Source organism: Erpetoichthys calabaricus, chromosome 1, assembly GCF_900747795.2.
Source record: "Erpetoichthys calabaricus chromosome 1, fErpCal1.3, whole genome shotgun sequence".
Taxonomy (NCBI): domain Eukaryota; kingdom Metazoa; phylum Chordata; class Cladistia; order Polypteriformes; family Polypteridae; genus Erpetoichthys; species Erpetoichthys calabaricus.
This window is the reverse complement of record NC_041394.2, coordinates 50,676,682-50,694,961: the sequence shown is the minus strand read 5'-3', so window position 1 is coordinate 50,694,961 and position 18,280 is coordinate 50,676,682. Positions and strand designations below refer to the sequence as shown.

The window sequence follows — 18,280 nt, the reverse complement described above, 5'->3', positions numbered from 1 at the left end:
ACTTTGTTGCATATCTTTTAAGTGCAATGTCTGCTTCATGTATGTGATTCATAGACATCACCAGGTACTAAGTATCCTCTCTGGTGATGCTTTGCCAAACTTCTAATGCAGTCATCCTGAGCTCCTGCTTATTCTGGAGGCTATTCCCCTTAAGTTTTCTCTTTTGCATATGGAAGGCATGCTCAACTGGATTTAAATCACATGACTAGCTTGGCTATTATCTTGTTATAGGATGATGCATCATCCAATGAGTTTGGAGACATTTACTGGAACTTGAGCAGATCATATGTTTCTACATACTGTATCTCAAAATTCATTCTACAATGGCTATCAGCAGTTCCATCATCAGTGTAGATAAGTGTGTCAGTGAGAGCCATACAGTACATGCTCAAGCTATAACTCCCCCACCACCATACGTATCAGTAAGTCAAAACATATTGTAATTTGACACTTATGAACAATAAAATGCCTCTCTCCAGGTATTTGCATGTTCTCCGCACATTTATTGTAATGCTTGCTTCTGTGTTGTAAATTTTGGATTGATGACTAATACAAGCTCAGTTTAATTTTTTTTTCTCTCACAAAATAGGAGGAAGAAGTATCTATAATATTGGAGAGAAATGAATTATGCAGCGCTACAGAAAAAAAAATGGTCTTGAGAAAGACTTTCTTTTAGTTGAATCTCTTGGTTAACAGTGCACACCAGATAGGATGCTCATTTTGGTAGAAATTGTATTCATCGTTTTTTGCCTTGAAGAGACGCAACCATGGGCAGGTAAGTAATTTTCTATAAGCATCAAATTGCATTGCTTATAAATTATAATCAAAAGAAAAGGTAACATTTTCAGAAATTCTGTTTCTTAGATATGTTTTTGTGACTTGATTTTATTTTGCTGTCACCAGCTATCTGCTCATTGAAGTCCTTTTAATATTGCTGTAAAGGCCAATATACACAGTGTAAAATATTCATTGATTAATTTTTTGATCTGTCTTTATTCAGTATAGTGTTAAAAGAGACAGAAGATTCCTTGAAATGATCAACTCAGGATAGAAGGCTGCACTCTTGCATACACCTTCAATGCCCTCCAATATTTTTGGCACCCCTTGTAAAAATTAATAAGAAGGGTTAGAAAAAAAATCCCTGTTTTCTGAAGAACCGTCATCTTGCACTGAGAAACATCTGACTTTTAACTGAAACAAGTTCATTCAAAGAAAAACAAAGTCCTCATCAAGAAATTAATATTTTTAACAAAATGACATGTGCCACAATTGTTGTCATCCTTGTAATTTAATGTGAAACAATGAAACTGAAGCATGTTTCCTATTTGAATTGGACATTGTTAACTTGGTTAGAGTGTACAGGAATTTTCCAGCTGAAATCAATGACTTCCTGATTAACTGGGATACAAATGTGAGGAGAGACAGAACCACATTTCCGTAGCCAACCATCATCATGGCAAAGAAAAGAGAACACCAAATCCAAATGAAGGAGAAGTGTGTTGCCCTTCATAACTCAGGGAATGGTTATAAATAAAATAGCTACTCGCCTGAAAATGCCCATTTCTACAGTTAGGGCAATAATAAAAAAGTAGGCATCAACTGGAACTTTGACAAACTTGCCTGGAAGAGATCCACGTTTATTTTACCCCCACATACAGTGAGAAGGATGGTAAGAGAGGCAATAATATCTCCAAGGGTCACTGTTGGGGAAGTGCAAGAAAAGGTAAAATCTTGGGGTTATCAAGTCTTCAGAACCACCATCAGACGACCTCTCCACGCCAACAAATTATTTGGAAGGTATGCCAGAAAGAACCCTTTCTGTCAGTTATCCACAAATGTTAGTGCCTGGAGTTTGTAAAACATTACTACAATTTTGACTGGAACTGTGTTCTATGGTCTGATGAAACAAAAATTGAACTTTTTGGCAATAAACACGCAAAGTGGGTTTGGTGTAAAAAGAAGCATAGCTATAATGAAAAGAACTTTGTCCTAACTTGTGTTGTGGGGCTGTTTTTCCTCCAAAAGCCCTGGAAACATTATTAGGGTACAGGAAACTAACACTGGGTCGTCATTGGATCTTCCAGCAGGATAATGGTCTGAAACACATGTCCAGATCATCCCTGCAATGGTTAACTGACCACAAAATCAAAGTTCTGCACTGGCCATCTCAGTCCCTTGACCTGAACCCTGTTGAAAACCTGTGGAGTGAGCTGAAGAGGAGAGTATACAGGAGAGGGACTAGGACCCTGGATGATCTGGAGAGATAAATGTAAAGAAGAATGGTCTCAGATGCCATGCTCTGTATTCTCCAATCTCATAAAAAGTTACGGGATGTTGTACAAAGTATTAAATGCAGGGAGCCAACAATTGTGGCATGTGTGTTTTTGTTAAAAACATGTATTTCTTGAGTGCTTTGTTTTTTCTTTGAACGAATTTGTTTCAATTAAAAGTCAGATGTTTCTGATTTTTTCAGTGCAAGATAATGGTTCTTCAGCAAACAGTGATTTTCTTCTAACCTTTCTTGCAAATTTTTATAAGGGTTGCCAATAATAATGGAGGGCACTGTATATCCCCTAATGCCAGGCCGATGTTACATTTTCAAATAACCTAATAGAATATCCTGGAACTGCGAAGGGGAACTGATGTGTCTAGGAAAATCCACATATACACACTTGCTTGATACTGGACCACTTTCCAAGTGCTTTCTAATTCTTGTTTGTTTCATTACAACTTTTATGGACAGAAACAACTATAAGTTAATTACAGGCTTAGGTAAACTATATTGTCCTTTTCATTAATTTTTCATTCTTAGATTACTATATCTTGAACAGATCGAACACCAGTAAGCTTTTCTTTTTGATTTTTTTTTTTGTTCTCATTCTAGAATAAACTTTTCCTGTCTGTTACCAGCGTCTTGGCACTTCAGTTTGGCTCCTGTTGGAGTGCCCAGAATTGTGGGACTGGCTTTGCGCCAACTGTTGCTGCTTGGCATCTGTTTGGGGATGATTTTGCTCCTGTACTTCATTCTTGTGATGACCCGGAGCAAACATAGTTGGTTATTTAAGGATAAGCAGTTTCAGAGGTATGTATACTATAGCTCTACTCTTATGGGCCTTTATTTCATTAGAAGTCTAGAATTTCCTCATATCATATTCATAAAAAGGCATATGTAACAGATTAGGAGTGATATTAAAATAATCATGTTACATAATATTTTAACTATAATCACTGTACGTATAGCACTGCTCATTAATATATAACTTGTTCAGTAATACCTGATAACATTAAAGCTTGCCCAAGTGAGTAGATCAAGGATGAAGACTATGCATATAGACAGTTATTTCTTTACAATTATTTTCACTATGCACAGTAGTCCTGTCAGCAGGGGAAGCACTAAGCTGGAGTGTATGCCCCATCCTCTTGTTATAATTCTTATTTATTTATTTTGGACATTCACATCATAAATGGATTACCCATGTGAAAATGAAGGTGCAGCTTGTTTATCTCTGCTGTAGACAGACATGCTTTTTGAGGCACAGCGACGCTAAATTAACTGGCTTTTTATGTCACACATCCATGCTTTAAGTAACAGGTGAAAATGTCAATATTCATTAGTCCATAAACTTTCATACGTGTCATTTTTATCCACTTCCTAAAAGGACTACCAATAGTTTATACCAAATGTACCTGATTGGCCATTATTGCAAGTAATTAATTGAACCACTTTCATTTACCTTTTGAAACCTCAGAAGCTTAGTGGATTCAGTTTGCATGAAGAAAACAGTTGTTGGAATTGTTCATTTAAGGTCAGCGTAGTGCTGCTGTTTGTGGGTTATAAATCTATAGATGTGATAATTTGTAAATAATCCTATTTTGTTTAACATATAAAGCCAAAAGCTTGGATCAAAAGTTGAGAATTACAGGTTTTTCATTCACGGTAAACTACATCTGACTGGCTTGTTGTCCAAGTATGGACACTTCTGGATGGTTTTGTAGACATTGTGAAATGTGATGTAACATAAAAGGCACCAAAATTAAAAGCATCAATTGTGAGGTATCGGGGGAACTCTTATTCAAATGAATATGCAGCTAAGCAGCAAAATGTATTATGAAAACAACCTAATTTCAGAGTTAAGAAGAACATTTCTTTTTTGGGGCATTACTTTTTTGTACTGAGTATGGACTACATAATTAACTAGTAAAGAGATCAACTGTAATGCATGTGCTCTATGTTTTTGAAGCACCTTGCTAATAAAGTATATATCATTATGGATTACATATTTACCATGTATTTTGTAGTTTAGAGAAAACTGGAGCCACTCCTGGCTGTCATATCAGGTATCATTGTTTGAATATAATTCAAATGTTCATGCAAAAAAAACTGATATTCAAATTCAGGCGAATGGTTGGTGTTCTTTACTCACACTATATTGTAGCATCATATTATTCAGGACAAGCTAAATAATTCTGCAGTGTTTTGCAGAGCTGGGTTTACACAAGACTCACAGAATCTGCCCTTTCCCATTTTTAAATGGTTAGTTCATATGATCATTAGTAAAACAAAACATTCTTCTTCTTTTCCAAAGCATTTTGGGACTACTTTCTACCCTGCATTATCTAATTCATGTTGTAGACCAGTCCTGCGGTGGGTTGGCGCCCTGCCCAGGATTGGTTCCTGCCTTGTGCCCTGTGTTGGCTGGGATTGGCTCCAGCAGACCCCCGTGACCCTGTAGTTAGGTATATAGCGGGTTGGAAAATGGATGGATGGATGGATGTTGTAGACCAATTTAATTCCACACATACATTGCAAGAATGCCATAACTGTATAGATTCTGCAAATTGAAATTATATTACATTATATTAGGATTCTTGTAGTTGAGAAAAGTCATAAATTAATTTTAACAGTGTACATTTATCTCATCAGGCATTATACCAAATATTAATTTTAAGGTGTTAGTAGTGATTTTAATGCAATTCTAATCAGTGTTGCCCAAACTGAACCAAGTACTGTATAGGACATTCCCAAAATGTCACTTGGTGAAGTGGGCCCTTGACGTTATTCAGAGGCTGGATCTTAGCCGGGGTAGGTTTTAGGCAATTTTAGATGTGAGATATGTGAATAATAAACCCATATAATTCAATATTTTATGCTTGTTGAATATATTGAACTGGAATGCTGAGTCATTGAGGTTCTGGAAGAAGCTAAGTTTCATCCTGGGGACAAACAGAAATCGATAAATCAATCTAAGAATGAATAATATACCAAAAATAATAGATAAGAATAAATTAATATGCATTTACATAACATAGATATACAAATACAGTACACCCCCAAAACTCGCAGGGGTTACGTTCCTAGAGGGGTTACTTTCCCCTGGGTGGTCTCATGGTCTGGAACCCCTGCAGATTTTATTTTTTTTCTCCAGCCGTCTGGAGTTTTTTTGTTTTTTCTGTCCTCTGGCCATCGGACCTTACTCTTATTCTATGTTAATTAGTGTTGTCTAATTTTAATTCTTACTTTGTCTTTTTTTCCTCTTTTCTTCATCATGTAAAGCACTTTGAGCTAGTGCTGGGTGGTATACCGGTTCATACTGAAAACCGTTTTTTATTTTTTTTATGATATGGATTTTTCTTATACCGCAACACCGGTTTAAATTGCCTAAACGACGTTCGGAACGTGGCGCAGCAGGAAACTGTTCAATTGGGGACCTTTTTCACTGCTACACCGCTAAACACAGATTTGTTGCACTAGGGCTGTTTTTCACTGCTACACCACAAAATAGTGGGCGGTAGCATAGGAATGCTGCACGGTGAAAATGGACAGAGAGCCTGGAGATACTTTAGTTTTAAAAGGTCAGATGTGTAAATACTGTTTCTATACTACTGGATAATACTGCAAGCCAAGTTGTACTTGTTTTACTTGTTTTCAATACAGTGTAATGTACCTGGGTACTGTGTAATAGTGTGACGACATGTTGTTTATTCTCGCCGTTTATGTCAAGATTAAAGTCGACATGTTGACTTTATTCTCGTAATTTGTCATTAAATTAGAACATCGTAAACTAAACTTCATCGTAAAATGAGTATGTAATTTACTAGATTTTCTCAAACCCCGCCATAAGTTATATAGCACATTAAATGCTTTGTGTTAAGTGATTCTTAAACTGACTTCTTCTTGCAATAAGAGGAGGCGCCGGCAGCAATCTGTATTCAATAATACATTCACTTCATGATCTTCCTTCTCTCTGAACATTTTGAATGCTAAAATAAATACTTAATATAATTTTCATGGTGAAATGCATTAAAGCATGCATTAATCATATGGGGGCACGGCGGCGTGCCTGCCTTGCATTTGCATGTTTTTCTGGTGGGTTTACTCGGCGCTTCAGTTTCCTTTCAAAGTCATGTAGGATGTGGGGTTTTGTTGTGCTATATTGACCCTGCTAGTGTATGTTTTGCTTGTATTCATCCTTCGATGTGCTGGCGACTCGTTCAGAGATGGGCTCAACTCTGAATGGATGGCATAATTAATCATGTATAACGAAGATATTTTTAAAGTTCTGAACACTCCGTGGGCTAAGTTTATCACTAGTTTTAATTTCACAAAGACGTTTATCGTATGGTGATTGGTTATGTGGTGAAAGAAAAAGGAAGGATAGGAACTGGGGTTTTGGTAGCCTACGTCAGATAGAGACAGCATGCATGCAATAAAGATAGCCCGCTCAGAAGAACATGCATTGAATTCTGTGTTCGTGTCTCTGACCAGCAGATCACAAACCCAACATTTACACAATATTTAAGTTAAAACCTGTGCGATAGCTATTCATACATCCAGTTTTTTGGAGCCTTGTCACACCTGCCATAAAGTTCTCTACACTGAACATACACCTGGGGACCCCTTACTGCGAGGGAGCAGCACTACCGCCTCACTACCGTGCATGTGTAATACCTGCTTTAATGCATTTCATCATGAAAATGATATCAAGTATTTATCTTAGCATTCTAAATTTTCAGAAAGCAGGAATATCATGAAGTGAATGGATTCTGTATGGTGATCGCTGTCTTCTCTTAGTGCAGAGGAAGTCAGTTTAAGAAGCGTAGTGATTAACCACTGGGTCGGGGAACGTCACACAAAGCATTTAATGTGCTGCATTAATTTATGAGGGGGTAAATTAAGTAATTGATGAAACATTGATTTTAGGAAGAAGTTTAGTTTACGACATTCTACTTTAATTATGAAGTAAACTATGAGAATAAAGTGGAAATGTCGACTTTAATCTCAACATAAACGGCGAGAATAAAGTGGAAATGTCGACTTTAATCTCGACATAAACGGCGAGAATAAAGTGGAAATGTTGACATTGTTCTCGACATATAGTTTGTTTTTTTCTTCCCAGTATAGCTTAGCTTGAAGCAAGGTCCATATTAATGCAGTTTGCCTAAATGATGGTTCAGTTGGTAAAGATGTCATCACCAAGTTGCACTTGTTTTATTTTATTTTAATTTGGTGAATACTGTGTAATGCACCTGGGCTTGAAGTCTTGCAGTAATAGTGCAACTATCAGTAATAATACAATTATTTATTTTATTGTTATTATTTATTAGTTTAAATATTATGCAGTTTAATGATGATAAAGTTGTTTAAAAAGTCACTTTAACTTGTCAGTGGACAGAGATTGTTAACATTAACAGAAAGTGTAGTTGGTTTACAAAAAATATTTACTATTTATTCCTTTTCTAAGACATATTCGGTGCAATACAATTTTTGACAAGCACTTCTGGATATTTTACTAAGTCTAAATGCCTCTTTGTATGGTTGAAAATATGTTGTCAAAATTATAGTTTGTTTTTGCAAAATTTGTTCAGTAAAAAGGTTCTATATTTTGACTGCCTCTGTCATGCAATGTGATACCTTCTCCATTAGTGCCACCCCCTTGAAAACTATCACTTTATGGGGCAATGCAAAACTGTATTAATAATTGTGTGCACATTAAAATGTTTTTTTTGTACAGTGTACAATACTCTTGACAGTGGAATAGGTTATTCTTAGCCAGTAATTGCAGTGGAAAATGTGGTTAACATCCACTCATGCATGGGGAAAAAAATACCATTGAATACCGTGAAACCGGGATAATTTAGAAAAATACCGTGATATAGAATTTTGGTCATACTGCCCACCCCTACTTTGAGCTACATTATTTGTATGAAAATGTGCTAAATAAATAAATGATGTTGTTGTTCCTAGAGCACCTGTGAATTGTGAAAAACCACGGATTTTGGATGTGGTTAAAAAAAATGCCAATTTTTATAGTTTAAACACTAAATATGCCCCCAAAATAATTTAATTTCAAACTCTACTTAATACATTACCTAAAAATAAAGAATGTAAAGTAAACCCGTATACTGTACAGTACTGTACTGATATGTCACCCGCAGTGCTAGAATGTAAAATTCCGATGTTACTGCTATATGTACTATAATTTATGCAAGTGCGTTTTCATTGCCAGAAGCCTTAGAATGTGCAGGGCGTTTCAACGGCATCTTGGGGCTTTAACCCTTAAACTGCCACAAACTTGGGGGTTAATGTATCCCTGGATGTAAAAGATTTGCTGCACTTTTTAAGTAAACATCACAATTCACAAAGAAAAAGTGAAATTTTAATGGAACACTTTTTTTTTTCCATGCAAAGAGCATCACAATTACTGTAACACTGATCATTTTACAGACTGCTAATGAACTGTAAAAACTATTTAAAAAAACTACTGGAACACTATGTACAAGGTGCAACTGACACCATGGATGAAATTCAGTAAATCACTGAGCCAACTGTGTTTGAGTTGGCTGCACGCAAGCACACAGAGGTAAGCACTGATGCTTGCAGGCTAGTCTAGTGCAGCGGCTCAATACCAGGGACAATGAGGCTGCAGGGTGTCACGCTTGGGTCACAGAATTGCACAGAAACGTAGGAGATTGTAGAGACAGGAACTTTATTCAAACATTTCAAACAAACATGTCTCTTTCAGAAGTAAAACGAGCTCAGTATGCAGTTATTTCTTGATTAAAGAATAGAAAAACATCATAGGGGAGCACAAAGGGAGTGGGGGACTGCGTCTTGCAAGAAGCATATCACGCGACAGAGCAGCCGCCAGTAAGCCCAGCAAGTAAGGGAGCAATGTGAAGGTAGTCTTATCAGCATTTTTTAAGAGGAGTTTTTTGAGGAGCATCCGTGTCTTCTAGGGGTACTTTCAGCCCCCCTGCTCACAAGGGGCTGGCAGTGGTCATGAGCTCGCTGATCAACGAATGTAGGGCACTGACTGATCAGCTCCTGCGTGCTCGCAAATGGCACTGGGAAACGACTATAGCCGGTTGTGGCAGTTTAAGGGTTAAGAGGAACGAAACAGAAAACATAAGAACACTCAGCTGGAGATGCATTACAGTCAATCAGCAGCAAGGAGAAATGAATAACTCTGTAGTGGTCTGGTTCCGCTAAGATTTATACAGTCGAGAAGATGGCGATTTGTTTATTTTTATGATGGAGATTCCAGGGACGCACCCAGCCTTGGCCCGACCCGCACACACTCATAAACAGAGACAAAAACAAAGCAAACCGGTAATCAAACAGCAAATAAAGAATGTAATGAAAACAAATGAAATAAATGAAAACAACAATGCCACCCCTGTTCCCCTTACGGCGATTACACATTAAATACAACAAAGCACAAACAAAACACACACAGTAAATCATGAAAAACATTCATGAAAAACGGCAACGGATGAAATGTAATGATGAAAGTAGATAGTCCAGAGATCCACACTTTGAATGGGAATGTAAAGATAGTTCTACCGGTAGTTCCTGAAATGGTGAAGACGGATGGACAGATTCAGGAGCGCTCCTTTTTTCGCAGGATGGCCATGAATCCACTTACAGTCCTCATGTACACAGATAGACGGCAGACAATCCAGACGCCAACGACGAAACGATCCAAGACAAAACAAATAAGTACAGGTAACCTAACAGAAGGCAGGCAGACAGACAGGAACTTGAAACACAAATTACAAAAACTTTTTTTTTTTTTTTTTTGCTTTTGGTCACCAGCCCCCATTTTAAAAGCCGCACTGACATCCTTTGACCCCAACAGTCCCAGCACCCTCAGCAGAAAACCAATCAGAGCCACTGCACGGACTGCTGGGAGTTGCAGTTTCAAATTCTATTGGCTGCATTCACCATCCCAAGCTACGTTTTCCTCTACAGTTGCTTCCTGTTCTCTCTACAATAGCGGTTTCAGCTAACAATTATTAGATAGGTTCTAAGGAAATATCCGCGAACTCTAAACCGCGACGTCGCGTGGGTCTACTGGAATAGAAAAAGTAGGGTCCTTTTCTATATAATATATATATATATATATATATATATATATAGTGGAACCTCGGGTCACGACCATAATTCGTTCCAAAACTCTGGTCGCAACCCGATTTGGTCGTGACCCGAAGTAATTTCCCCCATAGGATTGTATGTAAATACAATTAATCCGTTCCAAACCATACAAACTGTATGTAAATATGTTTTTTTTTTTAGATTTTAAAGCACAGAAATAGTTAATTATACCATAGAATGCACTGTGTAATAGTAAACTAAATGTAAAAACATTGAATAAACACTGAGAAAACCTTGAACAGAGAAAACTAACATTGCAAGAGTTCACGCTACAGCCTTACGAACTGCTCGCTGTAAACACTTTTTTTTAATGAGTTTTAAGCACGGGGAAAAAAACGAACATTTGAAAAATACTTAATTTATACAAAAACTAACCATAAACAACCAAGAAAACTAACCTTGCATGAGTTGAGTTCTGACATGAAGGAAGTGAGGAGGAACTGGGTGGAGAGGAGATTACAGTTTTGAGGTAAAGTCTGTGACGATGCGGGTTCGCTGAATGCTCCCATCTCGCTTCCGGGAGCCCTTAAACCCGTCACCATCGGTAATGTTACCGATGAGCACAACAGTGAGGCACTACAATGGAGCAAGGGGATGGTGTAAAAAGTGCCAAGTGCTTTTATGAAAATCAACAAAACAATCAAAAAAAAAGTCCAAATTAAATAAGGCGCAGTGCTTTCAGAATCCTTCAATAAATAAATCCCATTAAAACAGAAGTGAAGTGGAGGTTAAAATCCAATAGAAAAAGTCTTCATTAAATATAATGAGGTTAAAACAATGCTTGAAGCAGTCTCTTTAAAAACAAGCCCGGTGCTTTCTTTAACTGGTGACCCCCCTGCTTCTACCTATCCAGGCTTCGCAACAGGGGAGCCACTCTACCTGTAGCTGTTCTTCCTTCTTCCTTCTGGTCTGGAGGTCTCCCGATCCATGGCTTCGGTCGCGCACTCTTCAGACCGAGACTTGACTTCCATGGCGACCAGGACGCCCACGTCAGGGAATTCACCGTCCAAGCCTCACGACTCCCGCTGCCTTCTCGGCCTTACGTGGCCAGCTGTCCTTCTTCTGATCACTCCAGCTCCTTGATCGCTCAGCTGGAGCGACCACTTCCCTCTGCCCCACCGAATGTCGGCCAAACACCCCTGCTTGGGCTTACAGTCCAGCTGCCTGCGGCTCGCTCGCTCGCTCGCACTGGCTCTTTCCACGCTGCTTCCTGCTTACTTCCTCACTTCGCAACCTACGTGTTTCTGTTCTTTTTCCTCCCTTTAGCCGCCTCACACTTCTATTTATGAAAAGGATGTGGCAGCTGTAGCAATCAGCCCGGGACCAATTACGGATGTGGACAGTTTCCTACCTGTGCACTTAGGTGAGAAACGCCTACACCATGAATTTCCTCTGGAACTGCTTCAGCCCCCGAGGTTCCAATATATATACACTGCCTGGCCAAAAAAAAAGTCGCCACCAAAAAAAAAGGTCACACACTCTAGTATTTCGTTGGACTGCCTTTAGCTTTGATTACGCCATGCATTCGCTGTGGCATTGTTTCGATAAGCTTCTGCAATGTCACAAGATTTAGTTCCATCCAGTGTTGCATTCATTTTTCACCAAGATCTTGCATTGATGATGGTAGAGTCTGACCGCTGCGCAAAGCCTTCTCCAGCACATCCCAAAGATTCTCAATGGGGTTAAGGTCTGGACTCTGTGGTGGCCAATCCATTTGTGAAAATGATGTCTCATGCTCTTTGAGCCCGATGAATCCTGGCATTGTCATCTTGGAATATGCCCGTGCCATCAGGGAAGAAAAAATCCATTGATGGAATAACCTGGCCATTCATTATATTCAGGTAGTCAGCTGACCTCATTCTTGGAGCACATACTGTTGCTGAACCTAGACCTGAGTTCTACTGTTTGTCTTCGATTTGATTTCACCAAACGTTTAAGTGATCGCCGATCACGATCATTCAGGATTTTTTTCCGGCCACATTTCTTCCTCGAAGACGATGGGTCCCCACTATCTTTCCAGTTTTTAATAATGTGTTGGACAGTTCTTAACCCAATTTTAGTAGTTTCTGCAATCTCCTTAGATGTTTTCTCTGCTTGATGCATGCCAATGATTTGAACCTTCTCAAACAGACTAACATCTTTTCCACGACCACGAGATGTGTCTTTCGACATGGTTGTTTAAGAAATGAGAAGCAACTCATTGTACCAGTTGGGGTTAAATAACTTGTTGCCAGCTGAAAGATAATCGCCCATGCAGTAATTATCCAATAGGAGGCTCGTACCTATTTGCTTAGTTAAATCCAGGTGGCACCTTTTTTTTTTTTTTGGCCAGGCAGTGTATATCTATATGTATATCTATATCTATCTATCTATCTATCTATCTATCTATCTATATATATATATATATATATATATATATATATATATATATATATATATATATATAAAATCCCTATGTGCGTCCAGGTGTCCGTGTGTGGGTGTCTTCTGATGAAGTGTGCATGCGCAGGGCACGGTGCTATGCGCGATATTGCTGTCAGAGAAAGTTAGAGGCGTTTTACGGAAATACAAACCAGTATTACTGCGAGAGGAAATTAAAGGTACACAATACAGTGACGCATATTACACCCACATACAAGCCAGTATTACTGTCAGAGGAGATTAAAGGCATATTACCGACGTGCACGCCTGTATTACCGCCAGAGAAAATTAAAGGTATATTAAGGACGTACAAGCCAGCGGACGTACAAGACGGTATCCTTCAATAAGGGCACGCACAAAAAGGCGACCCTCAAAAGGGCGACCTCAATTGGGCGCAGCGAATAAAGGCACGCGTAAATAAAGATCTGCACCTTTGTTGCTCTTCACATATTCCAGAGCCATTTGAACTAAATTATCTACGAACGCTTTTATTCGCCGCGCTCAATTGAGGTCGCCCTTTGGAAGCTCGCCTTTTTGTGTGCGCCCTTATTGAATAGAGCCGTACAAGACAGTATTACTGTCACAGAAAATTAAAGACACACAATACACGGCGGCAGCCCACGAAGAACGGTCAGCTCAGCAAGTAAACATCAACATAAGAAAGGCTGAAAGAAAGAAAACTACGACCAACAAAAAGAATGAGGTCAAAGTCCCTTGCCATTTAATATAGACTGTTCCTACTAATGTTTATGCACTACTGTTTTAGCGCCCGTTATTGTAACGGGCTAAATGACTAGTGTATATATATATATATATATATATATATATATATATATATATATATTAAATATGCTGTTTTTTTTCCAAGTCTCTGATAATAAGTCAGAGCATAGCAACACATTTTATTCCAACACTGCTTTTATAAAAACACAGGTTTTATAATTAATACTCAAATGTTGGGACACGTGTAGGAATTGTTTGCATTAGCTTTCAAGGTTTAATTAACATCTGTTACTGCAGAAAAGTAGTAAGTAGTTAACCCTTATTTTCTAAAAGATTTTTTTTCATAACTTTGAAAATTATATTCTTTTTCAGTTTTTGGTAGCCTAAACATTTCTTTAAACTCTGGCAGTTTACTGCTTACTTTGTGCCATTTCAGGTTATTCCCTGAGCTTAAACTAATGAAATTTCAGTAAGGTTGTGTTTATTACTCATAATTTATTTAGATTTGTATTGATTCCACAATACCATAATAAATCGCGCTTCAGTGTCAGACTCTAAGGCAATGCTCACACTGCAGTTCTGTTTCCAATTTTTCACTCATTTGTCACATACTGTAAATCCAATCTTTTTATAGAAAAAAAAGCACACAGAATCCGAACGTTTCAAATTAGATTTTAACCAATTTGTATGTGCTGCTAAATTATACTGGATATGAAAATATATGACCTTATGGTGTTAGTATTAGGTTTATCTGGAAATTGATACTTCCAACTAACACAACCTTCTTCATATCACTGTATTGAAATGATGGGTAACAGTACCAACTCAGTTTGTCAATGAAAAGATTGCAATGTCATGGACTCAAACATTTAGGGCAACAGTGACCAGCCAGTACAGCCTATTTGCCTTTCAGATCGCAATAACATGTCCGAAGTGCATGTTTTTCCAAGAAACTTGTTAAGAGATGTTGACATAAGTAACTGAATGTCCTCCATTACATTCTGAAATTGTGACACCACAGTATTGTATCCAAACCTTCTACATCTCACACATCCACCAGTCCTGGGTCCTCTCTTGTGCTCATAGGTTTCTGCATACAGATATAGCAGTGATGACTTCACTCAAAGCAGCAACTATGATTTTTTTATTTTCTATTTCTCTTCCTTGTCATCCTGAGCTGAGAAATTCACAGAAACTAAAAACAACATTAAGCTGTGAAGCAGCTAACATGCTGTTAGTGTTTGTATAAGAAATGTATATTAATTTTGTGCATGTGATGTATGTTCAGGGTAGGTATCTGTATATACTCATATCTTGATTTGGATTGCTTGAAAAATTAATTTGAAAAGTCAAACTCAAAAAATGGATATGAGCCTAAAATGACTTTTTAGCTGTAGGTTGAATGTAGCCATAATTAATGGCTACAAATGGAATTATTTAGTGAATTACAATTCCTATGCTGCTGCTTTTTTTAGTCATAGTTAGAACCCAGTGTCTTTTGATCCAAAACTGACACTGTTACACTCTAAGTGATATCCTGTTTAAAAAAATTAAAAAAAAAAATTCCAACTTAATTTTATTAATCATACTTTTGCTGGTTCTGTTTTCTAGGAAACATTTTTCAATATTAGATGTTTTAAATTTTTCTTAATCACCAATTTCACATCTGCCATTGCTAAACCTTGCAACGAGTAAAAGTATGAAATAACAGAGTTGATGGAAAGGACAAAAAACTTCTTTCCCTTTTCTTCCCTTCCCATTAGCCCCCTACACCGTCCTTCATCTTGAGGCTAAGTAAAATTCAATGATTGAGCAGTCCTTTTCTGTTATTTTATTTAATGCTGTTTACAAGCATGTGTAAAAATTACAGTGGCCACAAGACATGTGAAATAATGTAAAAGCATATCAGTGATGGTTTTCTCTTTTTTTTCTGCTTGTCCTCAGGTATTTGGCACGAGTCACAGACATGGAAGCTACAGATACCAGTAATCCTAATCTGAACTATGGTATTGTAGTGGACTGTGGAAGTAGTGGATCAAGAATCTTTGTGTATTGCTGGCCAAGACACAATGGAAATCCACATGATTTGCTAGACATCAAACAAATGAGAGACAAAAACAGGAAACCCGTGGTGATGAAAATAAAGCCAGGTACTCTTTTAAATAATGCATTATCTATAAATGGTTTCTATTCTACATTATGGGGTTCTGCTGTAAGGAAAGGCTGGCTAGTAGCTGCATGACTAGGACCGGGAAATGAAGACGTGAAACTGAAGGTCATTATGTGAATCACCAAAGAGCTTCCAAACTTAAAATAATGCATCTCTGCAGAGTCACAACTAAAGGTGTATTTGCTAAAAAATCCAGAGTGCATTCTATTTTCAGTGGTGCAGCCAGTAGAAGTGCATCTTTAAGTTTTGATTTTGCATTGTCCTGTACAAACAAAACTTAGAACTTACTTCTTTCCATATTTACTCTATACTCTATATCTATTTATTTATTTAAATAACAAATTGGTACATTTTTTGCATGTATGAATGTACTGTACATTATTTTTCTTTCAGATTATTTACAGACCCCTGTAATAAAGGTACAGAAATAAGCTTTGGGTCTAAACTCAAGTTGATTCTTGCCTTTTTTTTTCTTTTTAGGAATGTACTATTGAGCCTTATTACTGTTTAGAGAGGTCATATTGTGGTCATGGGGAGTGCGTTCATAGACCCAAACCCAGACCAAAAGAGTACAGACTTCAAACTCAGGGTCAGAATCTTTTTTTGAATACAGGCTCCTTTCTCCACAATAAGCCATACACTTATTTTTCTTTTCTCCTCCATTCCTCTCTAGGCAAGCTGTGTCCTCACCTGATTCCAGCTCTCTTGAGGCACAGCTGCTCCTTTTCATGCTAGACCTGGGAGTACTCCTAGTGCTACAGTATTGCCTTCAGGAAATTGACCTCTGGGTCAGGGAGACCCTCAATGGGACAGAGAAGTCTCCTCCTGGCAGCTCCCTCTGGTGGCATCCAGAGACACTAGCAAGACCACCCATTGGTACTACAGCTCCCATGCAGACCTGCAGGTGTACTGATGGGAGTTCTCCCAGGTGGATGATGCCACCAGGTTTATTTGGGAAAACATGGCCCAAAATGCAGTGTCCCTCTGTCCATATCTCCTATTAGAAACTGTAAGATCTTGCTGCTTATTAGTAAATGACTGGTCTTCCTCTCTACAAATTGTGTGCTAATGAATTAGGTAGCGATTTGGAATGCTGTTGGCCTTGGTAAAATTAGACGATAAAATCCTAATTAATATTGATTAGACTGAGTAGGCATTTAACATCTGGATCCAGAGGTGATAGAGAAAATCTATCAAATGTTCATTATGGATGTCTTTCTGTTCAAATAGAATTTACTTGTATTTATCTTAAAAGAGGAAGCTTATGGTCTAATGTGGACACCCCCAAATCCATAAAACCAACAGAAAACAATCGGGCAATTCCTAGCTTTCTACTAGGTTTCAGAGTTTAGCAGACCCTGCACTTTTTTCTTTTGGTCGTTTTTTCTATTACGAGTTAAACCTAAAGGCCTTAGACCAACAAATAATGTATTTTAAACAGCAAAGCTAAGTATGTTATGTTCAGCACATAGTTAACCTTTTCTGCATCTTTGTTAATACTTTTTCTTATTTATTAAACTATATTATAAAATTTTCTTATATTATAAAAAAAGAAGACATTCTTCATATGTGAAGCAGTTGTAATGGTGAACTTTGTCTTGTATATTTTTGGGACACACACATTGTGTCTTTCTGATACAATAAACTCCACAAAGGAAATGAAGTATGCAATAATAATCTTTGTTTTTTCCTTTTCTCACAAAGGAATTTCTGATCTTGCCACCACTCCGGAGAAAGCCAGCGATTATATCTACCCTTTGTTGAGTTTTGCAGAAAACCACATTCCCAAAGGGAAACACAAGGAGACACCTTTATATATATTGTGTACAGCTGGTATGAGGATCCTGCCTGAAAGGTAGTTTAAGAATATATTCTGTGGATTTTTTTTCCAGCCTATTATTAGTTGAAATATCTCCTCCTCAACTTTAAATTTAGAGTAAGGAAGATGACCAGTACTTCTCTGCTAAATAGTAAAATGTAATCGACAAGCTTTGTTCCTTGATAACACCTGCACCGCAGTTAAAAGAAAAAAAAAAGATGCACTGCGCTGCACAACTAAAATTGCTGTGGTACTGCCAGCAGGAGATATGGGCTGAGTGTAAGTAGTAGATGTTACATTCAGTTCAGTCCTCCTTGAAACCCCCAGCAGCAAAAAAACAACAAAATCAGTGATGTTTCACGTTCAGGGCTTGCACAGAAATCAATACAAGACCTCTAACTTCTCCACAGATTGTTGCAAGGTTCAAATTTCATTCACATTAAAAAAAAAAATGATTCACCTTTATGAAAACTCCTCCCACAGCAAGGAACCAGTGAAAATGAGCATTTGTGCAGCTCATTCACAGGTGAAAATTGCACATTCAGTGCTTGATTCTTTTCATTTATAGAAGAGGAGCACTAACTCATAAATTACTTACAAATGATGGCACACTGAAAGACACTGATTGTGCCACGATAAAGTCAGATAACTTACCTTACTCAATCTTGACGAATCGTGATTGTTGCACCACCTGAAATGCCATTTGCACTCC

General features: G+C 37.8%; 1 protein-coding gene across 2 annotated transcripts in view; it reads left to right on the top strand.

The window, feature by feature from the left end:
- entpd4 (ectonucleoside triphosphate diphosphohydrolase 4) overlaps window positions 1-18,280 on the top strand; it is a 61,589-nt gene that overhangs the window by 10,763 nt on the left and 32,546 nt on the right. For both annotated transcript variants that reach the window (XM_028799179.2, XM_028799178.2), the window contains exons 2-5: window positions 590-775; window positions 2,885-3,082; window positions 15,524-15,729; window positions 17,454-17,604. In XM_028799179.2, the coding sequence (XP_028655012.2) occupies window positions 768-775; window positions 2,885-3,082; window positions 15,524-15,729; window positions 17,454-17,604 (563 nt within the window). In that variant the 5' untranslated portion in view covers window positions 590-767. The remainder of the gene's footprint in view (window positions 1-589; window positions 776-2,884; window positions 3,083-15,523; window positions 15,730-17,453; window positions 17,605-18,280) is intronic.